This window comes from Condylura cristata, unplaced genomic scaffold (assembly GCF_000260355.1).
Source record: "Condylura cristata isolate star-nosed mole 26May11 unplaced genomic scaffold, ConCri1.0 scaffold00003, whole genome shotgun sequence".
NCBI classification, from domain to species: domain Eukaryota; kingdom Metazoa; phylum Chordata; class Mammalia; order Eulipotyphla; family Talpidae; genus Condylura; species Condylura cristata.
In genome coordinates this window covers 72,909,957-72,921,418 of record NW_004567104.1, presented here as the reverse complement: position 1 = coordinate 72,921,418, position 11,462 = coordinate 72,909,957, and the positions used below count along the sequence as shown (strand labels likewise).

The window sequence follows — 11,462 nt, the reverse complement described above, 5'->3', positions numbered from 1 at the left end:
GGTGGGGTGGGGGTGGGGTGGGGGGAAGCCAATGGCAGCCAGACGGGGAGAATAAAAATAGGCTGGCGGCAGGAAGAGACTTCAGTTGCAGGATCACTAGTGGATTCTGGTCTGGGAGTTGGGATTCCCCTGTGTGTGTGTAACATCGATTAAGTTGGGATTCTTCATGTTTAGCTTGGTTTACTTTTCCCTAATGCTAGTTCTGCCACTCACTGGCCATGAGACCCTACGCTGTCCGCCTGTTTGCGAATGAGCGGGAGGGAATGCTCCAGCCTGGGGACCGCAGGTGGTTGGTGACTGCGCCCCGTTCTCCTGCCAGGCCTCTGCCTGGAGGGCGTGCGTGCCTCCGCTTTCAGCGACTTCCTCCCCCTGACGCTAGGTGGCGTGCCAGCCGCAAAAGCTCACGCCTTGCTCCCAGGCCTACCTTTTTTGTGGCGTGTTAGTGCGCTTGAAGCCATTTTCTGTGGGGATTTCCCGTTGTAGAGGTGAGGGTCAGCCGGTAACTGTTTTAGGCGTCGCAGGCACCATGCCATCCATCCGCCTTGCGGTGCAGGGGTGCCCTGAGCAAGCGCAGTTTAGCTTCCAACTAAACTTCATCAAGCGGTGTGGAAATGCAAACTTCATATGCTTTTCATGGGTGATGGACTTTTTTTTTTTTTAATTTAGTTGTTCATACAAGAACTGGGGTACAGGCCAGAAGTGGCGGGAAGGGGTTCAGAGGAATTACCAGAGACAGAGCAGGGAGCAGAACAGGCAGATCTACTGAAACACACTGCTGAGGGGAGCAGCGGGGAGACCGGAGAGGTCTGCTGTGTCCTGTGGGCCAGCTCCGGCAGGGATCGAACTTATGCTGCAGTGGCTGTGGAGAGCTTCCTAGTGCTGCGCTTTAACCCCTGTGCCACCAGGGAGGCCCGAGGTGAACTGTTCTTTTTCTATCATTAAAAAAATTGCACACAGGCTGCACACAAGCAGGTAGCAGGCTGGATTTGACCTGTGACCTCTAAGCTATAGTTGCTCTGTTACAGTTGATTCACAAGATTGCTTCCAGTGCAAACATGTCATGATTTTGTACTTGGCTTGACTAAAAATTACAGTCCCAAGTGTCTGTAATCCCACTGATTGGTCATTTGATTGACAAAGTAGAACCATGTGTTTCTGATTGGAAACACCCATAACCAGCTGGCCCTCCCTGGTGGCGCAGCGGGTTAAAGCACAGCACTAAGAAGCTAAAGCCACTTCCGCATGAGTTCGATTCCCGCCTGCCCAGAGGAGATCCACATGGCGCAGCAGACCTCTCCTGACCTGCCCACTGCTCCCCTCAGCAGGGTACTTCATTGATCTGCCTGTTCTGTTCCCCACTCTGTCTCTGGTGAATCCTCTCACCCTCCACATCTCTGGCCTGTACCCAGTTCTATATGAATAAATAAATCTTTAAAAAAAAAAAAAAAGGATTATCGTTTTTTAAAATTTCCTTTCCTTTCTCCGGGATAACAGGCCTCATGCCTTCTTGGGTGTCTACTGAGCTAGGATGGGGAGAGCCCGGAAACGTGGGCTCCGGATGAGCCCAGCGTGGTGAGCTGTGTGGGTCCCGCCCCCATGAGGCAAGGAGCTTGGAGATTCTCTTCTGTGAGAGGCACCTGAAATGCTGGCCTTGGGCCTGGGCTCTACGTCTGTCTCCAACGTGAATGAAGAAGGGTCTTTCTGGGTCTGGACCACAGCAGCCTCCTGCCCCTGGACACCACCCTAGACTGATTCCGCCCTGAACCTGCTCGGCCTTCTCAGGCTCCGGTGGCCACAGCCAGCCTGTGCCCTGATGACAGTCACCCCTTTGGTGCAGAGTGGCATACATAAGCTGTCTTTTTTATTGATGCGACATTGTGCAGGGTAAATGAATGAATCTGGATTTTTATGCTACTGCCTCTGGCTGTCACCTGCGGCCTTGATCGTTTCATGCAGGTGCTTGTGAGCTTGGGCAGCTGGAGTGTGGGTGTGCACACCTGTGTCCGTGCAAGCCTGAGTCCGGAGGCTGGGATAACGGCAGCAATGAACAGGACCCGTGGCGTGAGACCAGAGAGAATGAAGAGAGCAGCCAAAGAAAGGCTGTGGAGGTGCGGGGGTCTTTCCAGGCCGCTGCCTGCCCGCCTCCCAGCCCCCTGCCCTGCTGGTGCCCATCTCCCTGCCCAGTGGCCTGGGCAGTCTGTCGAGTCCAGAGTGAACCTGCCTGATTGGTAGCGCAAGACCAAGCGTAGATTGTAACGTCTATAAACTTCAGGTGTTCGACAATCATATTGCATAAACATCACACGAAGGTTGCCAAGACCAGACCTACCTCCTTCCCCTTCTAATCTACCTGCCCTTCCGGCCCCAGTTCCGGTAACCTGAATGGGCCTAGTCGCCCAAGGCTTGTTTTCTGTAGTCAGAGGCGCTCACTTGCTGTTGCAACAGGGCTGCACATTCCTTTGCTGGGTCCCACCTGCTCACGACAACCATGTCCCTCCTCACCGGCCCTCAGCCTGAGGCCTGGCGGGGGGGTTCCAGCCAGGCTGGGTCTCACTCTGCCTACTCTTCCTCCAAAACCGTGCCAGCCCAAGGGGCACCCGCAGGTGAGGCACCTGACCCCTAGAACACTTGGCTGGATGTGGCCACGGTGGGCATGCTCCTGGCCTTCTCGCCAGTGGGTACACAGAGCTTGGTCAGAAGGCCAGCGAGGGCCCATTCTGTGCCAGTGTCAACCTCCCTGTCCCTCGGCTGAGAGAATGAGAGGGAGACAGTCATTGCAGCTGCCCACAGTCCCGGCTTCATGGTTGGGCTGCCAGCGGCTCCCCTCCGTACAGGGTGCCTGGTGGCGGAAGCGACAGCTGTCTCCTAAACTCGTACACGGGTTCTGAACACACACCCTTTGGACAGCAGAGCCCACCCACACGTGCCAGGCCAGGTCTTGGTGCCCAGAGGGCGTTGCAGTGCTCCAGCTGCTAATTCTGTTGATGCCCGCTAGGGGTCAATACCCGTGACTCATCCTGTTGCAGGAAGTGCTACTGCAGCTTCTGAAGGGCTTGCTGCTCCCTGTCCTTTGCCCCAGTTCCTGGGCAGGAAAGAGTTAATGGGGAGGCCACTCAATCAGGAGTCAGACTAGAGGTGGGGGGCAGGTACCTCCCCAGGAAGAGGCCTTCACTACCCCTCCAGGTATGCATGAGTTAACACAGTTACCCAGGGAAAACTTTCTTGGCAAAGCATGACAGTCATACTTATGGGCAAAAAGAATTAAAAGTAGGTTCCTACGTACTCTCCAGGAATCCAGTGGAAGCTCTCGCCCAGTGACCGCCGAGTGACCAGTGACCAGTGACCGTGAGGCCCTGGGAGCTCTACTGGGTGTTACCGAAGGGAGTTGAAGTTTGACAAGTACTTTTTACAAGTTGAGTCTTTGAAGGAAGAAGGTCAAAACAAATAAGGTAAAGTGGAGAGAAATGACCTCACATAGACTTTTAAAAAGTGAATTATCCAATCTTTTATTTCTGGTTTGGGAAAAAAAAAACTTAAATTACTAGAAAAATATTTACAGGACTAACCATGTTAAGCCAGAAGTCTGCACAGGAGGCCACTTCACTCAGTGGTCAGGCTGGGGCAGGCGACGTGATCTGCCTGAGGGTCCCCCTCATTTTCTTGGGGGGTCCCAGTCTCCTAATGACTGGGTGCAGCCAGCAACGGGCAGGATGCCAGTGCCACTTTGCCAACAAATGATTTACATGTTTTTTTTTTAAAGATTTATTTGTGCATATAGAACTGGGGTACAGGCCAGAGGCTCAGGGGCGGCGAGAGGCTTCACCAGAGACATGAGAGGCTTCACCAGAGACAGAGTGGGGAGCAGAACAGGCAGATCGACGAAGTACACTGCTGAGGGGAGCAGCGGGCGGGTCAGGAGAGGTCTGCCACGCCATGTGGTCACCTCCAGGGCAGGCGGGAATCGAACTCATGTGGAAGTGGCTTTAGCTTCTCTGTGCTGTGCTTTAACCCGCTGCACCACCAGGGAGGGCCCCGCAAATGCTTATCTTGATATCAAAATTTTTTTTTAAAGATTTATTTATTTATTCATACAGAACTGGGGTACAGGCCAGAGATGTGGAGGGTGAAAGGATTCCTCAGAGACAGAGTGGGGAGCAGAACAGGCAGATCAACAAAGTACACTGCTGAGGGGAGCAGTGGGCGGGTCAGGAGAGGTCTGCCACGCCATGTGGTCACCTCCGGGGCAGGCGGGAGTTCGCCACCAGGGAGGGCCAATTTACATGTCCTTTTAGTGTTTCAGATAAATCTCATTTTGACTTGGATTTCTCTTTAGCATCATTCTAGAAACTTGCGCAGTTTAGAAAATTCTTGAAAAAACTAAGCTGTCTCCCTGAGACCCACCACAACCCCACAGTCTGCTGTAGGAGGCAGGGACATGGGGTCCAGGGCCTGGCAGGGCGTCACCAGCTTCCAGGGCGTGGAGTCCTCGTCCGAGGTCCTGGCCAGTGCTTTGGTCCACAGCGCTCTGGAAACTATCAGTCCTTCTCTGGAGTCACAATCACGGACACAGAGTCCCACGCGTCATCCTTGGGGGAGCTGTCCTTGTCCAAGGCCTCCAGGATCGGCTCCGTCGGGTTCCTTAAGTACTGGAAAAGGCCGGACACCAGCACCGCGATTAGTCTATCAGCTCGGGACCAGCCTTTTAAGCGCTCGCTGCAGTCGCTGCCATCAGACTACTCAGGTGAAGCCTCCTGTTCTGTCCACGGGAGACAGCTTCCACCCTCCCTGCGCGAAAACCTCTCACCAGCGCGAGGACAGACGAGCCAATGTTACAAGCACAGGGCAGCCGGCCACGACTCTCCAAACCTGACTTCTCCGAGGAGGGCGTGGGCCTTTGGGCCGCCTCCAGTGGGGGCCAGAGGGCAGCCCCAGCTTTGCTTCAGCCCCTGCCCACCCCGGTGGTTTCCTCCACGCCTGGGGTGTCCTGGAGGGGCAGGAGGGCCAGGTGCCGCTTACACAGGGAGCCAGCGAGCGCCCTGCAAGGCCTCACTTTCCCTTTCGTCCCGCCTGCGTTAGGCTTTCACCAAGTTACCCAGAAGCTAGCACCGGGCTCTTGGAAACACCGCCAGTTGGGGAGATGCAGTTAAGCCTAGGCCTGGCTGCTTAAAAGAGGAAGCTGGCGAGTCACATGCTCTTGTGAAACCTCAAAAATACATGCGAAACATGATTCACAGTTCTCATGTAACTTCTGTGACCTTTGATATACACTTCACACTTTCCCAGGAAAGTGAACTGAAAGATTTTATGGTTTAGATGCAAACCCCAAAGCGACGACGAGTCATCAGTCCCCTCCCCACGGCCTGTCGGTGGGTTCACTGAGAGCCGTTAATGACTGATTATTAACGCCGGTGAAGCCCCGGGACCCCCTAGGTCTGTCACTGGGAGACAACAGTAGCCAGAGAGGGTTTTTTGGCTTTTGGGGGGAGGCGTTCTTACCACACCCCAGCACACACGGGGCACAGCAGGTTTCTAGAACTCAGTCATCTTCCTACCGGAAACATGGACCAGCTGACCAGCAGCTCCGCCCTCAGGGCTTGGTAACCACCTTTCTACTGTCTGCTCTATGGTTTTTAAGGCTTAACTTTTAGATGAAGTACCTCCCTTTCTCACTGTCCCATCACGGTGAATTTTTGGACAGGGTTTGATTTCTCCCTTCAGGTATGATCTCTGAGGTTCTCCCACCACCACGCCCCGGTGATCTATCACCCCCATCCCTGTGATCTCCCCTCCTTTGTTTGAGGCTCCTCCACCCCTCCCCCCACCCCATGCCTCAGTTCCATAGCCAGCTTGCAACATCTTGCTTCTGTGGCTTTGTCTTAAAGAAGGGCATGATGCCTTTTGCAGCAACATGGGTAGAGCTGGAAGGGACCATGTTTAGTGAAATCAGCCAGAAAGAAAAGGAAAAATACTGGATGGCTTCACTCATAGCAGGAGTATAAAGGACCAGGGGAAAATAATAATAATAATGAACAACTATATACCAGAGACATTTTATGGGAGTGGAGTGGAGAATGGGATCAAAAATGGGGGCGGAGGGGGAGTGCACTGGACTATGGTGATGGCACATGGGTGATCTGGGGATGGGAGGCCCATGGGGATTACAACTGAGATGGAAAAAGACACAAAATGATGTAAAAATAAACTATTATGTTATTTTAAAAAAAAAGGCATGGTACAGTACTGTCTTTTTGTGACTGGATAATTTCAGTCAGCATCATGTCCTCCTACCAGGTGGGCCACAGTCCACTGTACGGCCACACCACCTGGCTTTACCCATCCCCATCTGGGTTCTCCCATCTGTGAACACCGCCCACACCAGGGGGAATGCAGATCTCTGTTCTGCGGCTTTGTCCACGCTGTGCTGGGAGGTGTGACCAAGGGGCCGCGGGGCGCTGGCTGCCCACCTACCTCTTCTATTTGTAATGGGATGCTCGGCGGAGAGTGAAACCAGTACTTGACCAGGCCTTTGTACTTCAGCACCAGGATGAGAAAGACGCTCGTCAGCGCCAACAGCAAGATGGTGCCCATGGTGACCGGGATGACTGGCTGGAGCCTGGGAGAGGCTACAGAGGCAAACAGAATGACCATCACGCCCAGGACACAACAGCGGGTCACCAGGGCCTTGATGGTGTCATATCCCAGCACGGTGGCCAGTGGCAGCCACCGCCCCTCCTCCGGCCCTTCCTGCTGGAATCAGCCACCCACGAGGGCGCTTCCATCAGCCCCAGCTGGGGACGCCTACAGGTCAGTGCTGGTTCCTCTCTGGGTCTCCCCACCCACCACCCTTGACCCACAAAGTGTCCCGCCCCCAGCTCACTATTTAAGACCCAGGTCAGACAGGACACTAAAGCCCATGTTACCATCCGCTGCTGTTTCGTGGCAAGACACGAGGCTTCGGAGCCCGGGACTGGACAGGCCTGTGTATGCCCCCAGCAGCTGTGCCTGCACTTGTAAACAGTACACGCTGGTGGGCTTCAGACCGTGCAGCTCCAGGTTAGTCTTGCTGAAAGGGCCTTCCACCTACGTGAGACAGACGCGTCAACAGCCACGCCGGGAAATCACCCTGTCCATGCTCTCGGGCCCCCTGTGTTTCCTCAAGTTCTCAGTGAACATAACTACCGCAGGTGAAACTGCTTCTCAAGCGTCTCTGGGTGCAGCGGAGGCTCTAGATGTGGAAGTCTGGATGTGAGTGGACAAGGAGCCGTGGTGTCCGGCTGTGCTGGGTGACCGGGCCTGGTGGGCCTGGTAGCCACCGAAGGCCCCGGACTGGAACTGAGGCAGTGTCAGTACCTAGGGCGGAACTTTCTCTTGGAAAATGAACACTCTGCCTGGCGCGGCTAACCCAGTCTAGACGCTTCAGGTTCGTCTCGAGAGAACAGCCATCGAAGGAGGGATTTCTGCGTTTCCCAGCCTGCTTTAGTTTACACTGAAATGTGTCTGCTCCTCTTAACAGTTTTGGCTCCAGTCTGGATACTGTCGAAAGCCGGACTCCCTCCCCCCTCCCTGGGGCTGCCTGTCCCCCTCAACCAGGCCTGTCACCCTCATACCTTAGTCTTTGTAGCTGGTGGTGTCTCTCTGTCATTCTGCACGCAGTTGTTGTTCAGGGAGAAATGAGAAAAAAGATCGACTGTGACCGGGCCTGGTGGGCCTGGTAGCCACCGAAGGCCCCGGACTGGAACTGAGGCAGTGTCAGTACCTAGGGCGGAACTTTCTCTTGGAAAATGAACACTCTGCCGTAACTCTGTGTTATGACCTTTAGGCTTCCTTATAAAGGACTGGTTTCTTATCTGAGTACAGGAGAATCTGCTATCACCATATGAAGTGCTGGTAGCTCACACACTCGACAAAGGAAGGTGAAAGTGCGGTCGTGATGGCTGGCACGGCCATTCAGCTGCCCAGCTGGTGTCACAGGCCCTTCAACTGCCCACAGGTATTGCTACCTGGTCGGGCTGCACGACTTCCAGCGACTCCTGCTGCAAATATTTTATACCTCAGCCCACTTCTGGGTGAGAAGTGACAGCTCACAGGCATATGCAGGTCTATGGTGACTCCTGAATTTGGCCGGCTTAGGTTTTGATCACTTCTATTGCATCAATTTCCTATCTCCTCTGTACATTTTGCTACTGGCTCTGTGAAGATTCTTTTGAAGAATGAGTCTTTATCCAAGGGTCATGAACTGTTTAACCCTTTTTTTCTGGTATCTTCAGTTGGCTTTGAAAGAATAAAAATTTGTAGTGAGCTGGGTCTACTAGTCTTTATAGTCTGTGCCTCTTTTTGCAACTCTACGACGGAAAAGAGGGCAGCTAGCTCAGCGAGCGACGGTAGGGGTTTTTATCTGTACCTGAGGACCTCCAGGTGACCCCCAGGGCGCGGCAGACCTCTCCTGACACCCCGCTGCTCCCCTCAGCAGTGTACTTTGTGAGTCTGCCTGTTCTGCTCCCCGCTCTGTCTCTGGTGAAGCCTCTCACCGCTCCTGTACCTCTGGCCTATACCCCACTTCTGTATGCATAAATTACATCTTAAACAAACAAACAAACAAATTGTATTCCCTATAAATTCCCTTTTCTTCAGTGTCATGGTGGTGGACCACCAGGGCAGAGGGAAGAGATTTTTGCTTATGAGGCCACAAAGAGTGAGGTTAAAGGGCAATGATCCTCTTAGGTTATTTCAGCAGCAGGTTGGCATCTTTAAAATTGAAAAGACCAGAATACTGAGAAGACTAATGTTTGGCTCTGACACCGCCGCCGGGGAGGCCTGCTTGTGAGGTGCCCGGGCTGTGCTGAGAGGATTCCAGAGCTGTCCCACATAACCTAACAGGTGGCTGCCTGAACACACGGGCCTGCTTTCCTGCCGGCAGTCTGCAGTTTTGGTGTGTGCTGGGGAGAAGTGCCTATGTGACCAGCCGCCTGTGAAACCCTGAGCACCGAGCCTCTGTTGAGCTTTCTGACAGACGACATTCAACCTGTGGGTGTTCAAGTGTGTCCTGTGTGAGTCCACGGGGAGAGGGCTCGGGGGAGCCTGTGTCTGCACCCCTGGGTGCTGCCCTGCGGACCTACCCCCTGGGCTGATTCTGTTTCCCTCTCCTCACACAGCAGCTATGAGTCCCACCCAGCTCACCCCTAGCCCTGCAAGCACGGGGCAAACACGGTCTCATGGAAACCAGCTCAGGCTCAGCCTTGAGGAGACCCAGAGACACCCTGTCCTGCCTGCCTGTTTTAAAGTTTTCTTTCTTTGCTATGTCAGAAACTCTGAAGAAAAGAACATTAAGACAAAGAAGAAAAATGTCTTGCCTGTTCCATTGCTGTCTTCTCCCAGTAATAGAGATAATACTGAAAAGTGGCCAAGGAGACATCTATGTCAAAGGGAGGGGACACAGTGATGGCAAGGGAGTCTTCTTCTGGAGTCACCCAGATGACCTTTGGCGGTCCGATGGTAACTGCAAGAGAATGACGAGCAAGCGTATCTGGATATGCACACATACCCACAGCATGCAGAGCGTACACACATATTTACATGTCCACACGCGTTTCATACACAGATGCACTGAAGTTGCCTTCAGGTGCTCAAGAACCACCAGTGGCTGCTCTGGGCACAAGATGTGCTATGGAACTGTCCATCAGGAGGCCCAGCGGGCTGCACCTCCCCCCACATGGTGGCCGAGGGCAAGTCTCTCTGGCCTCCCCAGGGACAGCTCAGGTACAAGCCAGGGGACCCCCATCAAGAGGGGGAGAAGTCTCCCTGACTTAAGAGCCATAAGAGCTGCCATCTCTTGTACCAGCTCCCCGGGAGTAGCTTCCAGGGGGCCCCATGAGGGACGTGCCTATTTATAGGAATCACCACACTCAGCAAAGCCCAAGGACGCAGCTGCCTGCTGCTCACGGCAGAGAAGCAGGTGACCAGGGCTGTGGCGTTTTGACAATAAGCAGAGATGCCTAGAGATACGTGACACAGACCACCTTCATCAGATTTCCGCAGACACTGTGCCAAAGGTCAGCCAAAGGTCAGCTCTTCATGCAGAGGGCAAACGCCCCTTAGCTCCCCCCCCCCCCCATCAGGCCTCTCACTCACCGGACATTTTGTCCAGAGCTTCCCAGGACCAAAGTGGAAGTAGGGTGGGGGTCTGCCCTCTGAAGAGAGCACTGGATCCTGGGTATGGGACCTGGGGCCACCCCGATAAACCTGCCCCTGTGGGAGAATCGACCTGCCTTCCTGCCAGGCCCGGAGGAAGGAGATGGAGCTACGGGCAGCCTCACAGACTGAGCCTGTTACTGTCACCCCAGTGCGGGTCCACAGATCTGGCCGCACCACACAGGGGTCCTGGCCCCAGAGGAGGGGCGCAGCTGTGGCGTGCCTACCCCTAGGGGAGAACTGTCTTTCCCCCCAGCATCAGCCTTCACGGTCAGCAATGAAGGTTTTGGAATAACACTGCTTTGTTCTAACATCACTGAGAAAAAACGACCTTGGTTAACACTGAACAAAATGTTATTCCAGGACCTGCTTTTGTTCTATGTGCCCATGGAGAGTGCTGCGGACTGGCTGAGCTTGGGTTTGCCCACCACCCCGTTCCTTAAGGTGAGTGGCAGGACTGAGCTGTGTGGACTGTGGGCGGAGGGGAGCGAGGGGAGCCTGACTGTGGGAAGGGGAGCTTCCACCCATGTTCTCTCACCGTTCCGGTAGTGCTGGAACCAGGGCACAGTCACCCAGGGAGAAAACTCCTCGCCCAGCTCGGCCCGGACCCGCAAGGAGACGTTGAAGTGCGTGGAGAAGCCCGTTGGGGTGCCAGTGAAGTTACACCACGTGACGGTGATATTCGTGCAGTTCACCCCTGACAGGTATTTGTCTGTGGCGTTGCGCCAGTCGCTGCTGGAACTGCAGAGAAAAGGGGTCTCTTGTAACTGAGTTCTCTGTCTGGAGAGGGTTCCCCAGGGTATACCCAGGGTCCTCTCCCTACACAGTCACCCACTTAGTGTGTGCGAGTTGACACTTGCTGACTTCACAGTTTCTGAGCAACATCACTAGGATTGATTTTAGAGTATTTCATTCCCCCAGAAGGCCTGTAGCAGTCACTCCCCATTTCCCTGGAATGCCCCCAAGCTCTAGGCCACCTTTCATCTCCTTTCTATGTTTATGGACTTGCCGACTTTAAACACTTCAGATAAGCAGATGATGAGGCCTTGTGTGAGTAGCTCCCTTCCTCAGCCATTGCCCTGGGGCGTTACATTAGCACTTTATTCCTCCTCATGGCCAAATAACATCCTATTGTGTGACAGATCACATTTGATAGATGGATTTGTGGGTTGTTTCAACTTTTGGACTATGGAACATTGGTAAAGAATATTCACATAGCATGAACAAGTTTTCAGTTCTCTGGGATTGGAATTGCTAGGTCAAACGGTAACATC

General features: G+C 53.9%; 1 protein-coding gene across 1 annotated transcript in view; it reads right to left on the bottom strand.

Annotated features, from left to right (window-relative positions):
- Positions 1-4,203: 4,203 nt before the first annotated feature.
- The window catches only part of IFNGR2 (interferon gamma receptor 2 (interferon gamma transducer 1)), a 17,072-nt gene continuing 9,813 nt past the window's right edge, over positions 4,204-11,462 (bottom strand). Inside the window, exons 3-8 of the mRNA XM_012733285.1 lie at positions 10,727-10,929; positions 9,351-9,496; positions 7,608-7,643; positions 6,921-7,080; positions 6,469-6,623; positions 4,204-4,646 (exon numbers count right to left, since the gene is read on the bottom strand). Coding sequence (XP_012588739.1) covers positions 4,536-4,646; positions 6,469-6,623; positions 6,921-7,080; positions 7,608-7,643; positions 9,351-9,496; positions 10,727-10,929 — 811 coding nt within the window. The 3' untranslated portion in view covers positions 4,204-4,535. The remainder of the gene's footprint in view (positions 4,647-6,468; positions 6,624-6,920; positions 7,081-7,607; positions 7,644-9,350; positions 9,497-10,726; positions 10,930-11,462) is intronic.